This window comes from Castor canadensis, chromosome 7, assembly GCF_047511655.1.
Source record: "Castor canadensis chromosome 7, mCasCan1.hap1v2, whole genome shotgun sequence".
NCBI classification, from domain to species: Eukaryota; Metazoa; Chordata; class Mammalia; order Rodentia; family Castoridae; genus Castor; species Castor canadensis.
Genome location: NC_133392.1, coordinates 66,829,833 through 66,848,965, shown reverse-complemented (window position 1 = coordinate 66,848,965; position 19,133 = coordinate 66,829,833). Strand labels below are relative to the sequence as shown.

The 19,133-nt window shown below is 46.0% G+C and overlaps 1 protein-coding gene across 39 annotated transcripts in view; it reads left to right on the top strand.

Annotated features, from left to right (window-relative positions):
• Positions 1 to 19,133, top strand: part of Kcnma1 (potassium calcium-activated channel subfamily M alpha 1) — a 718,079-nt gene that overhangs the window by 202,453 nt on the left and 496,493 nt on the right. For all 39 annotated transcript variants that reach the window (XM_074079232.1, XM_074079231.1, XM_074079236.1 and 36 more), the window contains exon 2: positions 6,587 to 6,748. In XM_074079232.1, the coding sequence (XP_073935333.1) occupies positions 6,587 to 6,748 (162 nt within the window). The remainder of the gene's footprint in view (positions 1 to 6,586; positions 6,749 to 19,133) is intronic.

Below are 19,133 nucleotides of genomic sequence, written 5' to 3'. Positions count from 1 at the left end.
GCTCTGTACCCAGAAGTGGGGTGAATTGAGTGCTAGTAATGATACAACATTGCATGGTCACTTGACAGCAGTCAATAATCCTTCCATGCTCGTTATTCCACTTGCTCCTCACTCTGTCCCTGGGAGGACAGCAGGACAGGTACTTGTCCCTTTATGGTGTCAGACAGTGGGGTTAAATTCTGACTTACCTTGGCCCAACTGCTTAGCCCTGCATCCATCAAATGAGGACATTAGTATCTACCTCATAGGGTGACTGTGATCATGCTTCAAAATGGCAGCCAATATTATTTCTATTACTATTTATTAGCAATATTATCTATTTTAGATGTTGTACCTGCCAAGAATTGATTTTCTATTGACTATAGCTCTCCCCCTCTTTCCCCTCCCTCCTTTCTTTTACCAATGTCAGTACTTACTCTGAGTTCATGATGTTTTAATGTTGAAGACGTAGCCTTGAACAAAACAGACAGAAATTCTTTCCCTCATGTAACTTCACAGAAATGATTCAAGTGCTTAGGCTTCCGAAGGCATGACTGCTCTGATGAGGAGAGCCCAGATGACCCCAGGTGGGGATCATCTCCATAGAGTAGTCAGGAATGGCTCATAGGTAATAGGTGAGGATTCGAACAAAGATCTCAGAGGGTAGAGAGGGTAACCATGTAGATACCCAGCATGGCAGGAGCAGCCAGTGCAGACAGCCCTGAGATGGAATGTTCTGGAAGCTCAATGAAGCCCATGAGGCTTGAGTGTTGTGAGTGGGTGTAGACTCATCTGATGACAGACAGGAGAGGGATAGACTGGGTGGGTGGGACTGACTTGTCCTTTGAGTGGGAGGGGAGGCCTTAGAAGGGTATAGGCGTCATGGCCTTACATGGCCTTAAAATATCCTCCTTCCAGGATAGCTGTTGCCTAAGCCACTTCCAGAATGAGGAGTCAGTCACCAAAGAACTGTGGTGCAATTAAATCCAAGACAGACTTGGAACCTCCAGATGATCCTCAGCAGGCAGCAGGGAGGGAAGTCTTAATTCTGCTGGAGCCTGGCCCTGTTGGCTCCCTATTCCTGACGCCATCTGTCACAGGTGTGATGCCTATGGTGACCTTGGCACCTGGCCCTGCTGACAGACAGGTGTCAGTGTGGGTGTGTCCGGAGGTGAGTGAGCCCTACCAGGTGACAGCACATATAGAGGCTGCTCACACCCCATAGGGAGGCATGTCCAGTACACAGGCGCTGGCAAGATTTTGCAATGTAACATCCTGATGGCGCCCAAGATAACCTGGCCCTGCCCTGCTAGGCACAGCTCAGCAGGAATGTGGGCTGGAGCCCCATGCTCTGTGAGGCCTCTGGCTTTCTCCAGAGTGGCCCCACTTCCTTTCCAGAGCAGGAAGTCAGGGACTCTACCTTGGCTCTCGCTTTACAAAGCAGTTGGTCCCTTTAGGAAGTGCTGTGCCCTAAGAGATCAGATTTGAGTTTTCCAGGAACCCAGTGGAGGAACAGGCAAAACTCACTTGTTTATAGAAGAGAATATAAACTTCAAGAGTATGGAAGTGGAGTGATTTGCCAGAAAAAAAAAAGGCCACCCAGAAAAGCTGAACTTGGACTTGAGTATACTGATTTTCAAGAGTTCTGTCTCCCACATCACTGGCCTGTGATTCCTACTTTTCTATACAATTTGGGAAGGATGAGAGACAGAGATCACCCAAACCAGAGGATTGTGGGTTGTTGGTTTAAAATGTGTTTTTGCCCTCCTGTGCCAGGCCAAGGCAACTCTCACTGTCATGAAAATCAGGCCCTTAGAGGACAAGGACAGTTTGTCTCTCCTGTGCCCCCCATACTCAATCCAAGGGTCCAGCCAGGTGAGGCTTCTGACCATGTTAGGAATACCTGAACTACAAACTGTAGTTTGTGCCTCTGGGTCAGCCCAGGTTGTAGGTTGGGGTGATTGAGTCACTTAATCTAGATTTGAAGCAGTCATTTTTTGGGGGGAGGCACTGAGAGATTAGAGCAATAGATCCAATGGGAAGTGGGCTCTGTCTTGCCTGGGTAGTTATGTGGCTGGCCTGAGTGGCAAAGGGCTTCCCTTTCCTTCCCTTCCTTTCCTCCCTTTCAGGGAGAGGAAGGCTGGCATCCTGAGGAACCACTGAGGCCCCTTCTCAAGGTTTGGTCTTCAATCTTGAGATTTGGTTGGAAATGCCCAAATCCAGTCAGAGGGGTGCCCTATGTAGTAAGTAAGCATCAGTGGCTGAGGTCCAGTCAGGCTGCAGGTGACATAGGAGAGGTGAGGCATGCTGAAGCCACATCAATGGGAAGTCATTGTGGGGACTCCCCATGATGGGCAGAAGGCAAAAAGGGGTAAGGCCTCGTGCCCAGTATGATGAGTGTAGGAAGGGACTGCGGCCACTCCACTTACCAGTGTATCCTAGCCTCCTATACTTGCACCCTTGCTTGGACACCCTCCTTACCCTTGGGTCTAACAACTAAGATTAGGTGTGGGCCCCACAAGTGCTGTGGCTGTGGGAAGGGCAAAGGAAGGGCAGGGGAGGGCTAAGGGGCCTCCAAAGCAAGGATGAGCCCTTTCTCAGGGATTTTCAAAGGGTGGGGCTGGGGGTGGGAGGAAGCTCTCCAGCACCACCTGTGTTCAGGACAGTCCCCTGCCCAGGCCACTGCCCCAAGTCACCTTTGTTCTCTGCTTCTCCCTCCATTGTGTTCTGCTCTGCCCCATGAGGCATCCTTAACTCCATTTCTGTGGATCTGGTGGCCTGTCTTCCTGAGGCTAGGGCAGCTGAAGCCTGCAACCAGCAAAGTGTCTCTTATACACACGCATGCACTCACATGCACAGTGATGCACACCTCACTCAGAACTCCTCCTTGCATCAAGGTGGAATCTTCCTCTGTAGGGAAGTGGGAAGTTTGGAATGGCTGGCTGCTCACTTTGCCATTCAAGACAAAGCACCACTCCCCTCTGAAGCAGTGCCCTGAGGTACAGGAAAACAAGCCCAGATCTGGGACTCAGGTAGCCTCTCTGTGACCCATACTTTCCTCATCCCAGAATGGGAGATCAGCCCATCGGAGCTCAGAGCCAGGGAGATCTAAGAGGGCACTTGGTTCCTGATGGAACCTGCTGGAACCTCTACAAAAATCAGGGCTCCTGGCCTCCAGGAGTCATTACCTAGTTGGAGGGTAACACAGCTGAGAGCCCACACTTGTTTACCCTCTCTCTGTTCTGTAATTGTTTATTGAGGGTTCATTCTGAGCCAGTGTCCTTCACAGGGCCATCCATTCAGCTTTGACTGACTGAGAAGAACCAGCCCCATCTGTGGGTGCCCCATTCCTGCAGAGACCCAGGCTTAGGAGTTAACTTGCTTCCAAGAATCAATTTGGCTAAGGTGGAGCAGACTGAAGCCATAGCAGGCTCTATGCTGTTCTCTGAGACACCTACTCTCTGTTACTCTCGCTGTGAAGTGGGGACAATTCCACTTGACAACTGGATTTATTACAAGGTTTAAGCAAGATGGCATACAGACAACACTTAATCCTTAGTTGTTAGCACGGTTCTGGCTTGATGCATGGGGGCCATCACTATTCCAGTGGTCTTTGCCCCAGCCACCTTCATATCCTACATGTTACCAGCAGGGTCACTTAAACTTTCTTGTCCCCTGCCCGCTTCCTGTGGTGCCTGCTGATAGATTCTTTGGACAGTGTGAGGTCAATGGAGGAGAACAGGGCCTCTCCCTCCAGGTAGAGGGTCCCTGGCAAACCTGACTGGCTGGGGCGCAGCTATATAGAGATCCCTGCTCCCCTAGCTCCACCTCCAGGCCTGCCTCCTACATGTGGTAATTAAGCTCACAACATCTAGTATAAGCAAATAATAACAAGGGCATTATCTCCTTTAGTCTGTGTTTTTCCTTGTCTATCATAAAGTAATTAAAATAGTGAATGCCTTGTAAAACAATAGGTACCAGGGCTGGCAAATAAGCATTATCTACTATATACCTATTGTGCTATGAATTATTGATGCACTAGAGCCACTGTCAGTGCTTGGGACTCTGCTTCCCAGCTCTTTTTATGCTGATTTCCCTCCTCCAGGGACTGTAAGACAGGCTTCCTTGCCATCTGAGTCCCCAGGGAGGAGAAACAGGGAGCTGGCCCTCTAGGTTCCTATGTGGCAGCCAAGGGACCAGTTCAGAAATGTCCCTGGCAGGTGTTCCTAAAGAGCAAATACAAGAACCTATGATTTGAGGGCCCATACTGTGCTCCAGCCTCTCTCCCCCAACTGGCACTGTCCAATTCTGGAAAAGGCAGGTGACGCTGGGTGAAGGAGGAGGCCAAGAAAGAACTGGGGGAGTGATCACAACCCCTTTCAGATGAGGGTGGGGCTCATCATGTCCTGCCAGGATGGTTAGGAGCTATAGTCCCCCAGAGGGCTCCCTTGGCCAGAAGATGGGTGTTACCCGGGAGCTGGTAGAACTGCAAGTTCTGGATTGGATCCAGAACTCTGTGTTTTAATAGGCCCCTCATATTTCTGATTTCTGCTCTAGCTTGAGAACCACTGCTTTGCAATGTCAATGTCAGTGTCAGAAGAGGGGCAGGGGAGCTGGTGCACGGGGGTTCTGGGACAAATTGACTGAGCATGCATGTACCACTGGGCCCTGTTTAATCTTGAAGCCTGTGGAGCAGGAAATGTCCCATGTAAGATGGGTCCCGCAGTAGTGGGAAAGTTAGATTTCTACTCTGAGTCTGCACCCATGGTTGCTATGGCTACCCATGGATCTGAGCCTTTACCTCCCCCTGGAGCCCCACCTGTTCAAGATCTCATGTGGCTTCAACTGTGGAACCAGGACAAGTCATAACAGGTCCCTGAGACTGGCCTACGTGGCTCTGACAGCAGATGTCACACATATTAGCAGGAGGCCCTCAGCTATTCCCACCTGGTGGCCTCCCGCACCAGACTTCCACTTAGATTATTCTAGCTCCATGGGCTTTAACACACTTGGGAATAAAATAAATATAAGTGCCCAGTACTACAGGTATTGCTTTTTTCTTCCCCAACCTCCCAGAGCCAGAGAGGGAGAGAACCAGCCTGTCTGCCCTAGCCATGCCCGAAAGGGTAACTAATCCAGAGTGCTCTTGCCATGGCTTCCCATGTACCCCTGGCCTCACTCAACTGCACCCCACTCATTGCAGAGGGAGATTTTCATCTCTGCTTTTGGTTTCTCCCCCTAACTCCAAGGCACAATGATCCCCAGTGTGGGATTGCTTTGGAAATTAATTGTTGGCATCTTTTTACACCTTTATCTGTACTAATAAACTCAGTGGGTATTTGAGTATGGAGCCAGTTAAACTTAACAGTTTAGATAAATAGTGATGAAGTTTTTAGTGTTAGTATGTTCCATGCAATATTTGGGTCAGACTTACAGTGTTGTTTATCTGAATTTCAAATGTGACTGGGTGTCCTGTCTTTTACCTAGCTGCCCTAAGCCCAGGCTCTGTAGTTGAGGGGCTGATGCTCAGAACCATGTGTAGCCATTCTTTCATGTTTACTGAGCCAGCTTTGTGCTGGGGACTCTGTTATGGGGGCCACAGCACTGGGGGGAGGCAGACAGTAAATAAGTGGATTATGGAGTATATTAGAGGTTTTAAGTGCTGTGGAAAGCGCAAATCAGAAAAGTGCTGTTGGAAGGACAGAGCTGCAATTTAAAAAGGGTAGTCAGGGAAGGATAAGACTTGAAGGAAATAAAGGAACAAGCCCTGAGCAGTCATGGAAGAGTATTCCAGGCAGAGTTCATTTATCAGATGAAGTCAGCGTCTTTCTTCATGTACATTTTAAGTTATAAAGGGAAATTGTCTCCTGTAACTGGAAAGATCTCGTATGAATTTCAGGCTCAGCTGGAACCAGGTGTTCAATTGACACCAGTATTCTATCACTTCTACTTTCTTCCATGGTGACTTCATTCTCAGGGAAGGATTACCTCTCTTACTCTTTCCAGCAAATGTTCCAGACCTGAGTCTTACGTGGTTGACAGGGGTCATGTGGCTATCCCTGCCTGGCCCAGTCACTGCTGCCAATGGACCAGTCTCCATTGCTGGTGTCAATGTGGGGCCATCAGACACTTTCGAATCACATAGATTTAGATGAAGAGAAGGGGAATCCTTACAGGAAAGTGGGGGTGCTGCTGGGAGAGGGTATAGACCGGTCAGAGATCACAGTGTGCTGACCTTCGTATTCTCTCTGTAACCAAGACAGGCTGCCCTCCCTCCTGAGCCTTGGGGTTTTTTTTCTTTCAAATGGGTGGAAAGTAATATCCTTTTTTGTCTCACAAAGATATTTTTAAAAGGAAATATTCTTTTCTCATGACATTTGAACTCAAGGCCTTATTTGCTAGGCAGGCTCTTTACCACTTGAACCACACCCAAGCCCAATTCCTTTAAAATAAAATTTTAAAAAATCAAAGTCACAACCCACCCTTCCTCCCCTGCCCCTGTACCTTCAAGCTACTTCCCACTTCAGCCGGGACCCCTTTGGGTGTAGACGTGTTATTTCAATCCAGTTTTTCCCTCTGTTTCAATGTTGGTTCTCTCTGTTGCCAGGAGGCCCAGAAGATTAACAATGGCTCGAGCCAGGCAGATGGCACTCTCAAGCCGGTGGACGAAAAAGAGGAGGCGGTGGCAGCCGAGGTCGGCTGGATGACCTCCGTGAAGGACTGGGCGGGGGTGATGATATCCGCCCAGACACTGACCGGCAGAGTCCTGGTGAGTTCCCAGCCCCTCCCACCCAGGAGGCCTTGCTTCTGTTCTGGGCTGGATCATTTTGCTTTGAGATGTGATGTTGCTCTAGGTCTTCTCTCCAGGCTGCTGGGACTGGGAGGTGGGGTGAGCAGCCAGTGTTCCCCCATGTTTGGGGAGAAGTGCTATGCTTGTTGTGCACTTCTAAGCCAGTGGTTTGCAGAGGGGTCTGCAGAAGGCCGGCCAACATCCTGAGCTGAGAGACTGTTGCCAGCAGACAGATGCACATGCACACACATACACATACAGCTGGACCATCTTGGAACAAAGGAAACCCATTGAAGGCCCATAAATTCCATGATTGAGGGAATTCTCTGTGTGTGTGTGTGTGTGTGTGTCTGTGAGATAGCCTTCTGGGGATGTTATTGCTTTCCTCTGGTGGCCAGCCAGAGAGCCCTTCTTGGGGCAATGTCCTAATTTGCACTGTGTGAGCTGGATTCTGCCCATGGTGGACATTCCCATTCATGCTCATGCAGAAGCAGTCAGCAGCCCCACCCCCACCCCAAGGTGATGGGCTCCAGGCCAGAGCACTGCTCATGTGCTCTTATTTCTGATGAGGTTGACTCCTGACCCATCTAGGGTTCATACATCCTCTTCTCTGTGCCTCTCCTGCTTCTCTCTGGTCTGCTTGCAGAACTTGGCTTTGCTGACTGGTCTTGTGAGCCCCTGATTTAGGGCAAGGATTGTGTGTGGGGAACAGACACTTATCATGTGCCCAGGACTAAGGAGTGTCTGGGTTGCGGGTCTTTCAGTTCAAAGACTGGGGAAGAACTGGGTGTACCAGGCCTGTTGCTCACACATGCCAGAAGAGACTATGCCTAATGAGGAACTTGCAGGTGGCTTGCTCATGGCTGTGCTGTGTAACCATTGTCACCATCTCCTCTTCTGGTTCTTCAGTAAAGTCTCCATTGTGTTTGACTCTTTGGTGTGAGTGTCTTCTGCACTGGGAACATGAAGAGGTCCAATTCTAGATCTGGCTATTCCCCTGGGACAGAAGGGAAAACATGCATTCTACACATATAAGTGGCCATGGTAGACATAGGACAGCAGACAGTTTGGTTGCTGTGCATGTAGTCATCATAGACAGTTCTAATTCTCTTCAGCAGTATCAGCCAAGAGTTACTAAGCATTGACTTCGGGCCAAGTGTTTTTTCTGTTCAGTGGAAAACAAGGGAATGACCCCGATTTTATTGCACACATGTATGGATGTTACCAAAAAAAATGCATGGAGGGCAAGTGCAGTGAATTCAAGCAATGTGTATGTATGTGTGAGGCAGAAAAAGCTGTAAGAGGAGGTAGAGGTTCATAGAGAGGAAAGCTTTTGAATGGAAACTTCCATTTCCCAATGAACTGAACACATGCTTGATGGTACAGAAGATATCACAAATAAAAACATACTTGAGCTTGAAAATGAGAAAGGACTACATAGTGGGCCAGAGCTATGAAGAATTTGTAATTAGAAAGCATTTGAGCTGAACTTTGAGTTTTGAAGTGTGAGTTAGAACCTTAAAAGCCAAGGGGAGGAAATGTTTCCAAGCTGAAGGAGCTGAGGAGCACAATGCATTGTGGGAATGAAGGGCTGCCTTCACACTACTGCTGTGCTATCAGTCACATTATCCAGAGCCTCTTGTGAGCTAACCATACAAATCATCATCAGTCTGAAAGGCAGGGAACATATCCCCTGTATTGCTGTTCTGATGGGGGTTTGTCACAAGGAAGCAAGCCAGTTCTTAATTGTGAATCCATCTCTCATATAGTTGAGAAAATGAAAGCCAAGGAAGGGCCATGACTTGCAAAAAGAAATATGCAGCTGTAAGTGACAGAGTCAACTTCCATACTCTCAGCCTAGTGCTCCTTCTGTGTCATGACTTCCCAGTCAAAGATAATGCCTTTTCTCTCCTATGCCACCACCAGCTGTTGCTTTGGCTGTGACATTTGACATTACTGCCTCAGCACCAACTAGGTCCAGAGGCCTCTTGGCCTGACTTGCCTAACCTTTGCACATAGAGGCATGCTCTGCCCAGACCTCTGCCTGGGGATGCACACGGTGCCAACTGCTCTCTGGAGGTCTCCTTGTAGGGGTTGCCGGGGCCCACAGATCAAGTGGTTCATCCCCAACCATCCACACAGAGAGCAGACCTGGAGGACAGGCTGGTCCTATAGAAGGCAGGGCCTTCCTCTGCAGAAAGAATGGATTTTACATGGAAGTCGCAAGCACACAGGAGAAAGTTGCCCTGCCTATTCTGAACCCAAGGCTGTTTGTCTAAAGCTGTTCAAATGTTTATTCCTGCAACAGTGAGACCAAAGCAAGACCAGACAACCGGCTGCTCAGTTTCCTTTTTCAATGTCTGTTTTCTTGACACATGCTCAAGAGCTTGGCCTCCACATTTGGACCCCTCTTTCATTTGTCTGATTGGTACAGGTGAGAGTCTCCAAGCTGGGTAAGGCCCAGGTGGGGAAGGGTTTGCCAAGACTGCCCCAGAATAGCTGTAGGACTACTCAAGCAAGCACCTTATTCATTAGATACATGCTGATTTCTTACAGTCTCTGTGCTAGCATGGGCGTAAAGCAACAGTGATCCATGGTATGAATTATTTATATTGCTAAACTAGATATAAAGTTGTGTCACTCTATTTAAAAATGACAAATGATCATCCCCATTCACCAGGGCTTTTTATAGTCAACACCTGGAGCCTCATCACCCAAGTGATGAAATTCCTTGACCTCAGGGCTCCAGGTCTTAGAATAGCCTTTGCCTTGTCTCCTCCAGGCACCAGACTTAGCGGCACAAAAACAGCAGACTGGATGGACGGAGCTCTCTTGGAACGCATGCCTGAGCGATTCCATATCAAAGTGAACCCCAAGCTGTTAAGGGTTACTGCTTCCTTCATTTTTTTAAGTAAAAATTAAGGAATATTTTCTGATTATAAAAGTTCAGTTGGCCTTCCATATCCATGGATTTGACCAACCTACTTGTCAAAAATACTGGGGGAAAATTGCATCTTACTGAACATGTACAGTTGTTTTGGTCATTATTCCCTAATTAATATAGTTGTAATAACTATTTACATATCATTTACATTGTCTTAGGTATTATAAGTTATCTAGAGATGATTTAAAGTGTACAGGAGGATGTGCATTAGTTTTATGCAAGTATTACACCATTTATGTAAAGGACATCAGCATCCTTGGATTTTGGTATCCATGGGGAGTACTGGACCAGTCCCCTGTAGATACTGCCGGACAACTGCAGAACAGTACATGCTTATTTTAGAATTCTGGAGCATGCTGAAAGAATTGCTGATAAATTCTGATTTAGGCTATGGAGTTGGCCCACACTGAGAGACATTTCAATAAAGCAGTAAAGGTCATCAGGATTTCTCCTGTTTGGGTTTTGTTGAGGACTTTGTCCCCTGCATTTCACGTTATCCACTTTATGCCCACACTCGAAGGATAAGTAGTTCTTTGCACCAGAGATTGTCATGGTCCTCTTGGTACATACCAAAGAGTGTCCTAAATTGGGAAAGGGATCATGTGTCTCTCTCGGGTAGCTGATGTGAGCCCCAAGTTGGTGGCCCATGGAAATCTCAGTGTTTTTCTTCTATATACTCATACCCTCCCCTTGCTTCCTCTCTGTGTCTCATTTTTCCTTTGCCCCAGTTTCCCTACTCTGTATTTGAAATTTCCATATATGTGTTTATGTGTGCCATGTATTTTTTGTGAGCCAAATTAAACCCTTTTAAGACTGAGATATTTTAGTTCAGGGTTGGTAAATTTTTTTGTAGCAAATATTTTTGGTTTTGTGAACCATGTGGACTCTGATGGCTACTTAACTCTGCCATTGTGGTTTGAAAACAGCTGCAAACATTTAGCTATAATGTGACTGTGTTCCAATAAAACTTTATTTACAGAAATAGGTGTTGGGTCAGATTTGTTTCATAAGCCATAGTTTTCTGACTCTTATTTTATTTTATGACTTTTCATAAAGAAAGTGAAAGGTAGATGTTGAGAGGAAATGGATTTTTCCAAGGACATGTAGCACAAGAGTGAGTACCATAGGACTACCCTATGTCACATATCACATGTAGATTCACAGATACACACAAACACAGGTGCATGCACCTACTCATGCCATCTCCATTGAACCTGATCTCTGAATACTCATGTATACCTTGTTGATTTGAGAGCAACTGTTTCCCTAGGAAAACCATCTCTCGGGATCAAGAACAGCCTTGAGGTAGGTGTGAGCCAGGGTTATACCACCTGGATTTGCCCTCAACCCCATAACGAATACAGTGCTTTGTGCTTCTCTTCAAAGACCTGTCTTGCCACCACAGCTACCAGCTCCTTGAGCAAAGGTAGAGCCCTTAGAAACACACTTTTTACTTTCCCCATTTTCCTATACTACTACATTTCACATTCCAATATTGCTCCAGGAAAGATAAACGTGTAATTCCATGAAGTGAAAACATTTGCTACTTGCTTTAATGTCTGGGAGATGACTTAATCAATGTAAGGAGAAAAAAATGCCAGTCTCTCCCTTTATCTTTCTAAATATGTCATGTGTGGCATTTTACATTAACATCGTGTTCATAGCCTGGATCATTTATTCTTATCTCTAAGGGCCCAAAGGAAATATGTATCAAACATGCTTTCAAATCAAAATAATCCTATTGGTCTAATTGTATGAAGTAGATGTGCATCACTGCTGTGCTGTTTGCACATGAAATTGGACCAGTTGAGCTAAACAGGGATGCACATGGCATATGCTGAATCCTGCATGTGATATTCATTGCTGTCAATTTTCTGGTTTAGTGGCTCCATTTCTCACCAGCATCCTCTCCTTTTCTCAGTGGTACCTGGGGGCAAATTCATATATGACTCACATGTCCATCTCACTCTTTCTTCCTCTCATCTATGTCCCTTCTTTTTATTTTTGGCAAATCTACATAAAATTCTTATACCACCTGCAACTGCCAAACTTTCACAGGATTGTGTTTTTTATAAGAATGCGAGCAGGGATGTTCTTCCCTCTGTGCTACTGGGTGTAAACAGAGGTCTTATTTGAGTTAGCACCCCTAAGGGAGGCTTTAGTTCAAAGGAACCAAGTGGTAATTCCCCCACCAGGACCTAAAATGCCTCTTCATTTTATCCTGTGCACAGATAGAGCTTGTACTTTGGACATTAGTCAAAAAGCCAAAAAAGGTATATTACATTTTTATATTATTAAATAAGAAATTTTCTCTTTAGCTAATGAAAGACACATTATACTTGGACTATGTTTATTTGTGGCTCGGGTGACTCAGATGGGAAAACAGGACTCAGAGAAGCAATAGCCTTGAGCAGGCTCCATGACAGGTAGTGAGCTGTCTGTCACTGGAGGTGTTCATGGTTCAGTTGCTTACAGTTGGTCAGACTCTACCCGCACTGCTTTAATTAGGTTGCACTGAACACTAGACCCAAGAGATGCTCCAGGATAAAAATGGTTCCCTGGGAACTTGGACAGACTTCCTTTCTCGTTCCCTCTCTACATTGCCAATGCATACCGGCATACAAGTACTCACTGAAATGCTGAAGTGGGAAAGTGAAAAGATTTTGTTTTTCCTGGCAGTTCTCACTCTTATCTCACCATGGGCAGCATTTTAAAAAAATTTTCTCAAAGCATTTTTATTCGCATACATTAGTTGTACAGGGGACATTCACTGTGACAGTTCTGAATATGCTTACGTTGTACATTGGTTAGGTCACCCTCCCCACACACACACTATCTGTCTCCCTCATCCCTCTCCTCAGCCTCTACTTAAAATAATTGCAAAATGTTTCATTGTTTTATTTCATATAAATATGTAGAGTACATTGACCATATTCACCCTCCTTTATCCCCTCCATTGACCCTTCCCACTCCAGAAGTACCCAACCCCCTCACAGAACCTATTTTACAGTCCTGTCCATCATTTTTAATTCCAAAGTCAGTGTACAAAGTGGTTTCTCAATGCATCTCAGCTGTGGATATATTGTACTTTGGTCAGTTTAACCTCCTTTGTTATTTTCCCTCCTATCCCCTATTATTCAACACTTTCAGTGTGTTTCGTTGTGTCATCTACCTGCACAGAAGCAATGTATTTTGATGTTGTTGACTGTCTATCATTCTCTTCTCCTTTCCCTCCTCCTGTGGGCAGCATTTAACTTGTCCAGGGACCAGCTATTGGTGGTGCATGGGCCAGTGCTTCTTTCACATGGCTCACAAGCGCAAGATGGCTTTTACATTTTAAAATAGTCTAAAAAAAATCAAAGGAAGAATATTTTTGACATGTGAAAATTATTTGAAATTCAAATTATTTCAGTGTCCATAAACAAAGCTTTACTGGAACACATCCATGCTTGCTCATTTACATATTGTCTATGGCTGCTTTTGTAACACACTACAACGCAGAGTTGAGTGGTATTCGCAGAGCCCAGATACCCACAGGCCTAAAATAATTACTGTCTGGCCAGTAGACAAAAAGGTTGCTATTCCCTTCGTTACTGGTGACATTTTTCTCTAAGTGGCTGATAAGATTTGTTCCCAAGTTACCCATGGCACAAGGTAACTGCTAACCATCCATGTGTGGCTTGGAGGGAGATTTGGGGGAGTCACACGATAAGTGTTTATTCTGCTGTCACCCCTCCCCTCTCAGTGTTCAGGTGGGGCAGGGTGTTTGCATTGTCCTTCCATCTGTCTCTCTGTATGCATTACCCATCTGTCCAATCACATATGTTTATTGGTATTTCCCAATGGAATGAGCCCATCTTTGCCTCTTTGGGGCTGTGAGGTAGGAGCCAACCCTCTGTCAAGCAGTATTGTCTGAACTGTGGCTCCTGCTCTCTTTTGGCTCATCGTATCTCTTTCTTATTTGGTTGCAACCCCCCAGGAGGCAAGAGAGAACCCTTTTGTACCCCCAAATCTCCAGGTCCTGTTGCTTCTCTCTCTGGACACCCCTCCTTGGGAAGGAGCTGCTGTGTGTGTTGTAGCTGGATAGTACAGTCCATGGCCTCCCCACTCCACCTCTCTCTAGGCTTTCACCCTGGACAAGTTGCTCAGTTTCCTCATCTGTAAAAAGGGGGTAATAATAGGCCTTGCCTCTTAATGTGGTGGTGAGGAGTCAATATATGGGAAATGTTTAGAATAGTACCTACAGAGTGGCTAGTGTTTAATAAACATTGAGTATCATGGTTGTGATATGTTAGCCATGTGAGCCCAGCTGCCATGTTATGGAGAAAGGGGCTGGGATGGTGACCCACAAGGGCAGGGAGCAGAGAGTAAATCCTTTCCTAGGGCAGAGAGAGAGCAGCTCCTAGACTTCACTATTTCTGACATCCTTTCTGAGTACCAGGAACTCTGGCATGGCTGTATAAAAGGCTCTGGGTATACCCAGCAGGTCCTGGTTTGGGTCCAGTCAATTGATGATTGTTTGCTCCATGTACACATTTCATTCAGGCTTATCCAGACTCTGTCCTTTCTGTGCCTGGCTCAAGCCAACCTGACGCACCATTGCTAAGTCAGCCAGGAAATTCTCACTTCATGTAGCCTCCCTAAGCTGGCCTGAGGCTGGGGAACAGGCTGGACTCCTCCTGTGACTGTACATTGTGGGTTTCTGTGTCACACGAAATGCCTTGGCAGGGTGACAGATGAGTCTTGTGGAAAGAGGGTCAAGTGCACTCTCTGTGGTCCCCACTCCCAGTCCTCCCTAGCTGTGGAGTGAGGCTGACAGGGAAGAGACAGGTTGGTTGCAAAGGGCCTGTCAGCACCAGGATATACAGAGGTATGTTGAACATCTATTTTGGTGGGCAGTGACCACAGATCCATGAAAAGGACTTGGAAAACCATGCTATATTACCAGAAGACAGAGACACAGATTCAGCTGCATAGCTGAGCCATCTCCTCTGGGCTCTTGACCCATCCCTTCACATTTTCCTTCAGACATTCCCAGAGTACCAATTGGAAATCAGGTGCCATTTAAGGCAAGGGACACCTGTTGGTTCTTCCAGGATAATCTGAAAAGTAAAAACATCCAAAGTTATGAAAGTGAAAATGTGATGCTTGCATGTGCTAGAATGCTTTTGTGTGGTGAAGATTTTGAAGTGGACTTTGGTGATAAATCAGAGCCTGGGACCCATCTTGCCAGTCTCCTGAGCAGTCCTGGGAGCTGGATTCTTCTAACCCTGATCTCAGATCCTGCTGGATCCCAGGGGCCTGAGTAAATGTGTTTATATGACTGTTAGTCAGCCTTACTCTCTCTTTCCCTCCCTCCCATCTTTTCCTTTCTTCTTTCTCTCTTTCTCAATCAGTAAAAGCTGTCGCCCCCTGGAGGCGCTGAAGGAAAAGGAAGCATTAAAGGCTGCTTAAAGGTGTATTAAAGGAGCTTAAAGGTTGGACAGGGTTTTTTTTTTTTTTAAACCCAGCTTTCCCCCAAGACCTTCAGATGATGTTGATGGTTTAGCAGTGTCAGAAAAATACTCTGTGGGCTGTGACTCTCCTTAGAGCCTCTATTGCAGCTGTGAGTAAGTTTATCAGGGAGACTCAAAAATAGAGACGACAACGACAAAGTTGTCAGCTTTTGTTATTGCTGGGAAACACGTGCTTGGAAAGTCACACTCAGGACCACACACAAGCTGATGCTTCCAAGTTTAGTTTGTTGGGCTATGTTTAGGAAGAGGCAGACGGACTCGTGTCTGTGGGCACTGAACATTCCAATTTGGTGCACTAAAAGCCCCATTTTTAGAGTCTAGTCCAGAAAAAGGCTTTTTTTTTTTCCAGATAAAACAATGATTTCAGGGGAACCACACTAACAGAAAGCCATCATTTGCCCTAAAAATTTTATTGTCAGAAATGTTCTCTTCTGTTTGAGTGGTGAGGGACCTTGGAAATTAGTTACTTCTCTGTCTTTCTTAAGGAATTAGGGCACTTGAAAACTCAATTAAATGCACTCAAGCCTCTTATGCACCACCTATAAAACTTTACTTGTCCAGTAAATTTTGGTTCATGAAATTGACCTTGTGCTGACATGGAGGGGCTGTGAATGGCAGCTTGGTTACCAGTGCAGAGCCTGCAAGGACTCTTTCCTTTCTGCCCTGAAAATTCCTTGTGTGCCTCCTCCCTGGGCAAGCAGACTTCGGGCCTTCCATGCTGATTGGAAGTGGGTTAAATCCAGAAAGTAAATGAACTGGGCATACTGGCTACTCCACAGGAATGAAAGGCCTAGTATCGAGCATTGCAGTGGGCAGGCTTGAGAAACCATCACCTTCTCCGAACTGTTCCCAGGTGGTTCTAGCATACAGGCTCAGTTTTGACATTTGTCTCATTCCCTTTTGAGTGTCCCTCCCCACTTATGTGATTGTTGGTGGACCAACTGTCCAGTTCATTGAAAAGGAGAAGATTAAAAGAGCCTTTCCCATACCACCGACTCTCAAATTCTGTCTTCATTTATACCAGCAATGGCTCACAACAGAGGCTGAAACCAGGGTTGCCTGGTCTCTGGCTGCTGTTAAAGCCTGCTGGATTTGTTAGCCTCAGTCCTATCTTGTCCAGGGAGATGTGGAGTTTGGAAACCTACAAGACCATTCCCCTTGTTTCTAGAGCAAGGGCCTGGTTGTGATGCATTGTTTGGAACATAGTCCAAAACTGACTATATCGGCAGACATAGACAACTCAGAGAGTTGTCTGCCCAGGCTCAGGCCCCAGGGTGAAAAATAACTACCTGCAGGGGAAAGCAGTTGTTTTTTAGGAGCTGCATAATCCCCAGACATCTGTGTGGGCTTCCAGGGAAGCTGCCATGATGGTATTGTCTCCCTCTGGGCCAGGAGCTGGGCACCTTGGCTTCTTGGCCACCTTAGATGTCTCCAGGAAGAACACTCAGATCAGAAAGAGAGAAAACTATTTTCTCACCTAGGTTCATGGATGTATCTGTCTGGGCTTTGGGGGTGGGAGGCAGTGTTTGAGATCAGTTCAGGATGGGTATATGAGAGAAAAAATGAGATTTGCTTTTATCTGACGAATTGTGGTCATCAGAAAATTGTGTTCTCATCCTAGCTCTTCTGTAACCTTCCTGGGTGACCTTGGATAAGACAATTTCCTCCTCAAGACCTTGGTGTCACCTTGGATCAAATGAGGGGTGCCAGAGTTTGTAAATAGTTTGTTCCCTTGCAACCCCAAACCACCCATGGTTTCTCATTCCCTTTACTATCTTTCAATTAGGACAAACAGCAAGGATTTGACCCTGCCAGGCACTGGGAGAGCTACACTAAGAAGAACAGTTTTTTTCTTCTCCAGGTGCTGGAGCAACTGCAGAGACACAGGGTAGATGGAGGGAAGTCCCTTCATGGCTCTCCACTAGGGCTGTGATCCATTCAGACTAAAATTAAACTTTGTTCGTGGCCTTGGGAGAGATGACCGCCACCTCTGACTCATTCACTAAGATTCTTTTTCTTTTTGACTCCCTTCCCAATATGCAGAGAAGAAGGAATGCATCGAGAAGGAAGCTTCCAGATGGGCCTGTGGCCATGGAGTTAGCTGGAGGAAGGATGCCATGAGGAGGGGGCCACATCACAAAGGCCAGTTCCTCCCCAGAGGACTAGCTTCTTTAAAACCACTTCTTGGGCTGTCTTCATACAATCTGACATCTTTGGGTTGGGGAAGCTTGTTTCTACTCCAGTAGCCCTCACATTGACTTGAAGAGCTCTTCTTCCAGTAATAGCCTTTGCTTGAGGAGGCCTCTGTCCTTTGCTGTTGGCACCTCTTTGACTGAATTGCTGCTGAAGCAGGTCAGTCACCATGGTTCTGAAGGTCCCTTTCTCTTCCAGAAGCAGAAGCAGATCTATCTCTTTGTACCTGTGAATATTTCATTATTTAAAATAATGACCGCCAGAGGCACCCAGGAGGGGCTGAGGAGCAAGGACTCATTACTGTAGCCACAGTCATTTTTACTCTCAATGTAAAGTCGGCAAGGTAGTCAACTCAGGGGATTGGCAGAAACTAACCACCCAGACAGGCACATCCCCAAATTTACATAAGGGTGCTAAGTGCTGAGGGTGATCTGTGGATTTCAGATTGTAGTGATTTCCCAAATGAAGCTGCATTCTGGGTTAACTTCCTAGATGAGCTTCAAAAACAACAGCAACACACCCTCAATGGGCTATTTCAAGTGCTTCCAATTTAATTAACATGATTTAAGCAAAGATTGTCCACATCCTTGGGAGGCAGGAGTTCACATCCCTGGATATCAAATGACTGAGAATCAATTTCTCTCCTCTTGTACCCAGTTTGCAAAGCAGTGGGTTTGTCTGGTGTTTTCTCCAGAGACTTTGCAGGCTGAAGCAGGTTTCCATGGTCCCTGGGCCCGGAGGGAGTTGCATGCTGGGGCTCAAGGATTGGCTTACTGAATTGATCTTGTAGAGCAATTCAGCAAGACATCCTTCCAGCACACAGAGATACAATTCTTCCTCCCCCAGCTGAGATGGAGAGACCAAGATAGAACAGAAATAAATAAGTAACCAGTTTCTCTTTCATTTAACTTTCTTTGAGAAACAGCCTCTGGTGCTAATTATTTCTGCTGTAGATTTTGTCATACTTTGAATCCTCAACCCTTTGCCATAGGTGGTATATTTTATTTTAGAGATGCAAAGTGACAAGAAAAACAATCTGCTTTCCTGAAAGATAATTTTGTGTACATTAAACAGACACATTAAGCCATTTAGAAGGGAGCTGTTTGTTCTCATGAGTGTACAGGGAGTCTGAATTTCTAATTCTGAGCTCTTTAATAATTTTCAAAAGAACTAAGGGTAATAATTAAACATCTTTGAACTTCCCCAGGCTGCCTTCTATTTTGTGATCTCAAAACATTTGAAAAGGAGTAGAATTCTCTATCTTGATGAGATTTCTAAGAGGATAGAGCAGACTTCAGCCCTAGAAGGAACTTTTGAGCAGAATGGGGAAACCCAAGGTGAAGAGGCTCAAAGGAAAAGTGCACAAGGTCATTGTCGGAGCTTCAGGTGGAGCTGAGTGAAGAGCCTTCATACTAGTTTTTATCTCTCAGCCTTGGCTGCTAAGTCTTGGAAAGAAGACCAAAGAGAAGAGAGAACAGAGGCAGAACTTAGTTAAGGATCTAATAAGAATATACATGCCATTTTCTTGTTCCAGTGTTCGAGGATTGGAAGAGATCTAGTCCAGGGGTGGGGACCAGTTTTATTTCCTGGGTCCATTCTGATTGATCAGTGATGCCTACAGAGGATGTACCAGAGACTCAAGACTAATCAGTTAGTGATGTGTTCCATGAGTGAAGGCTTGAAAGGAGACAGAACCAATGTTACTTATGCC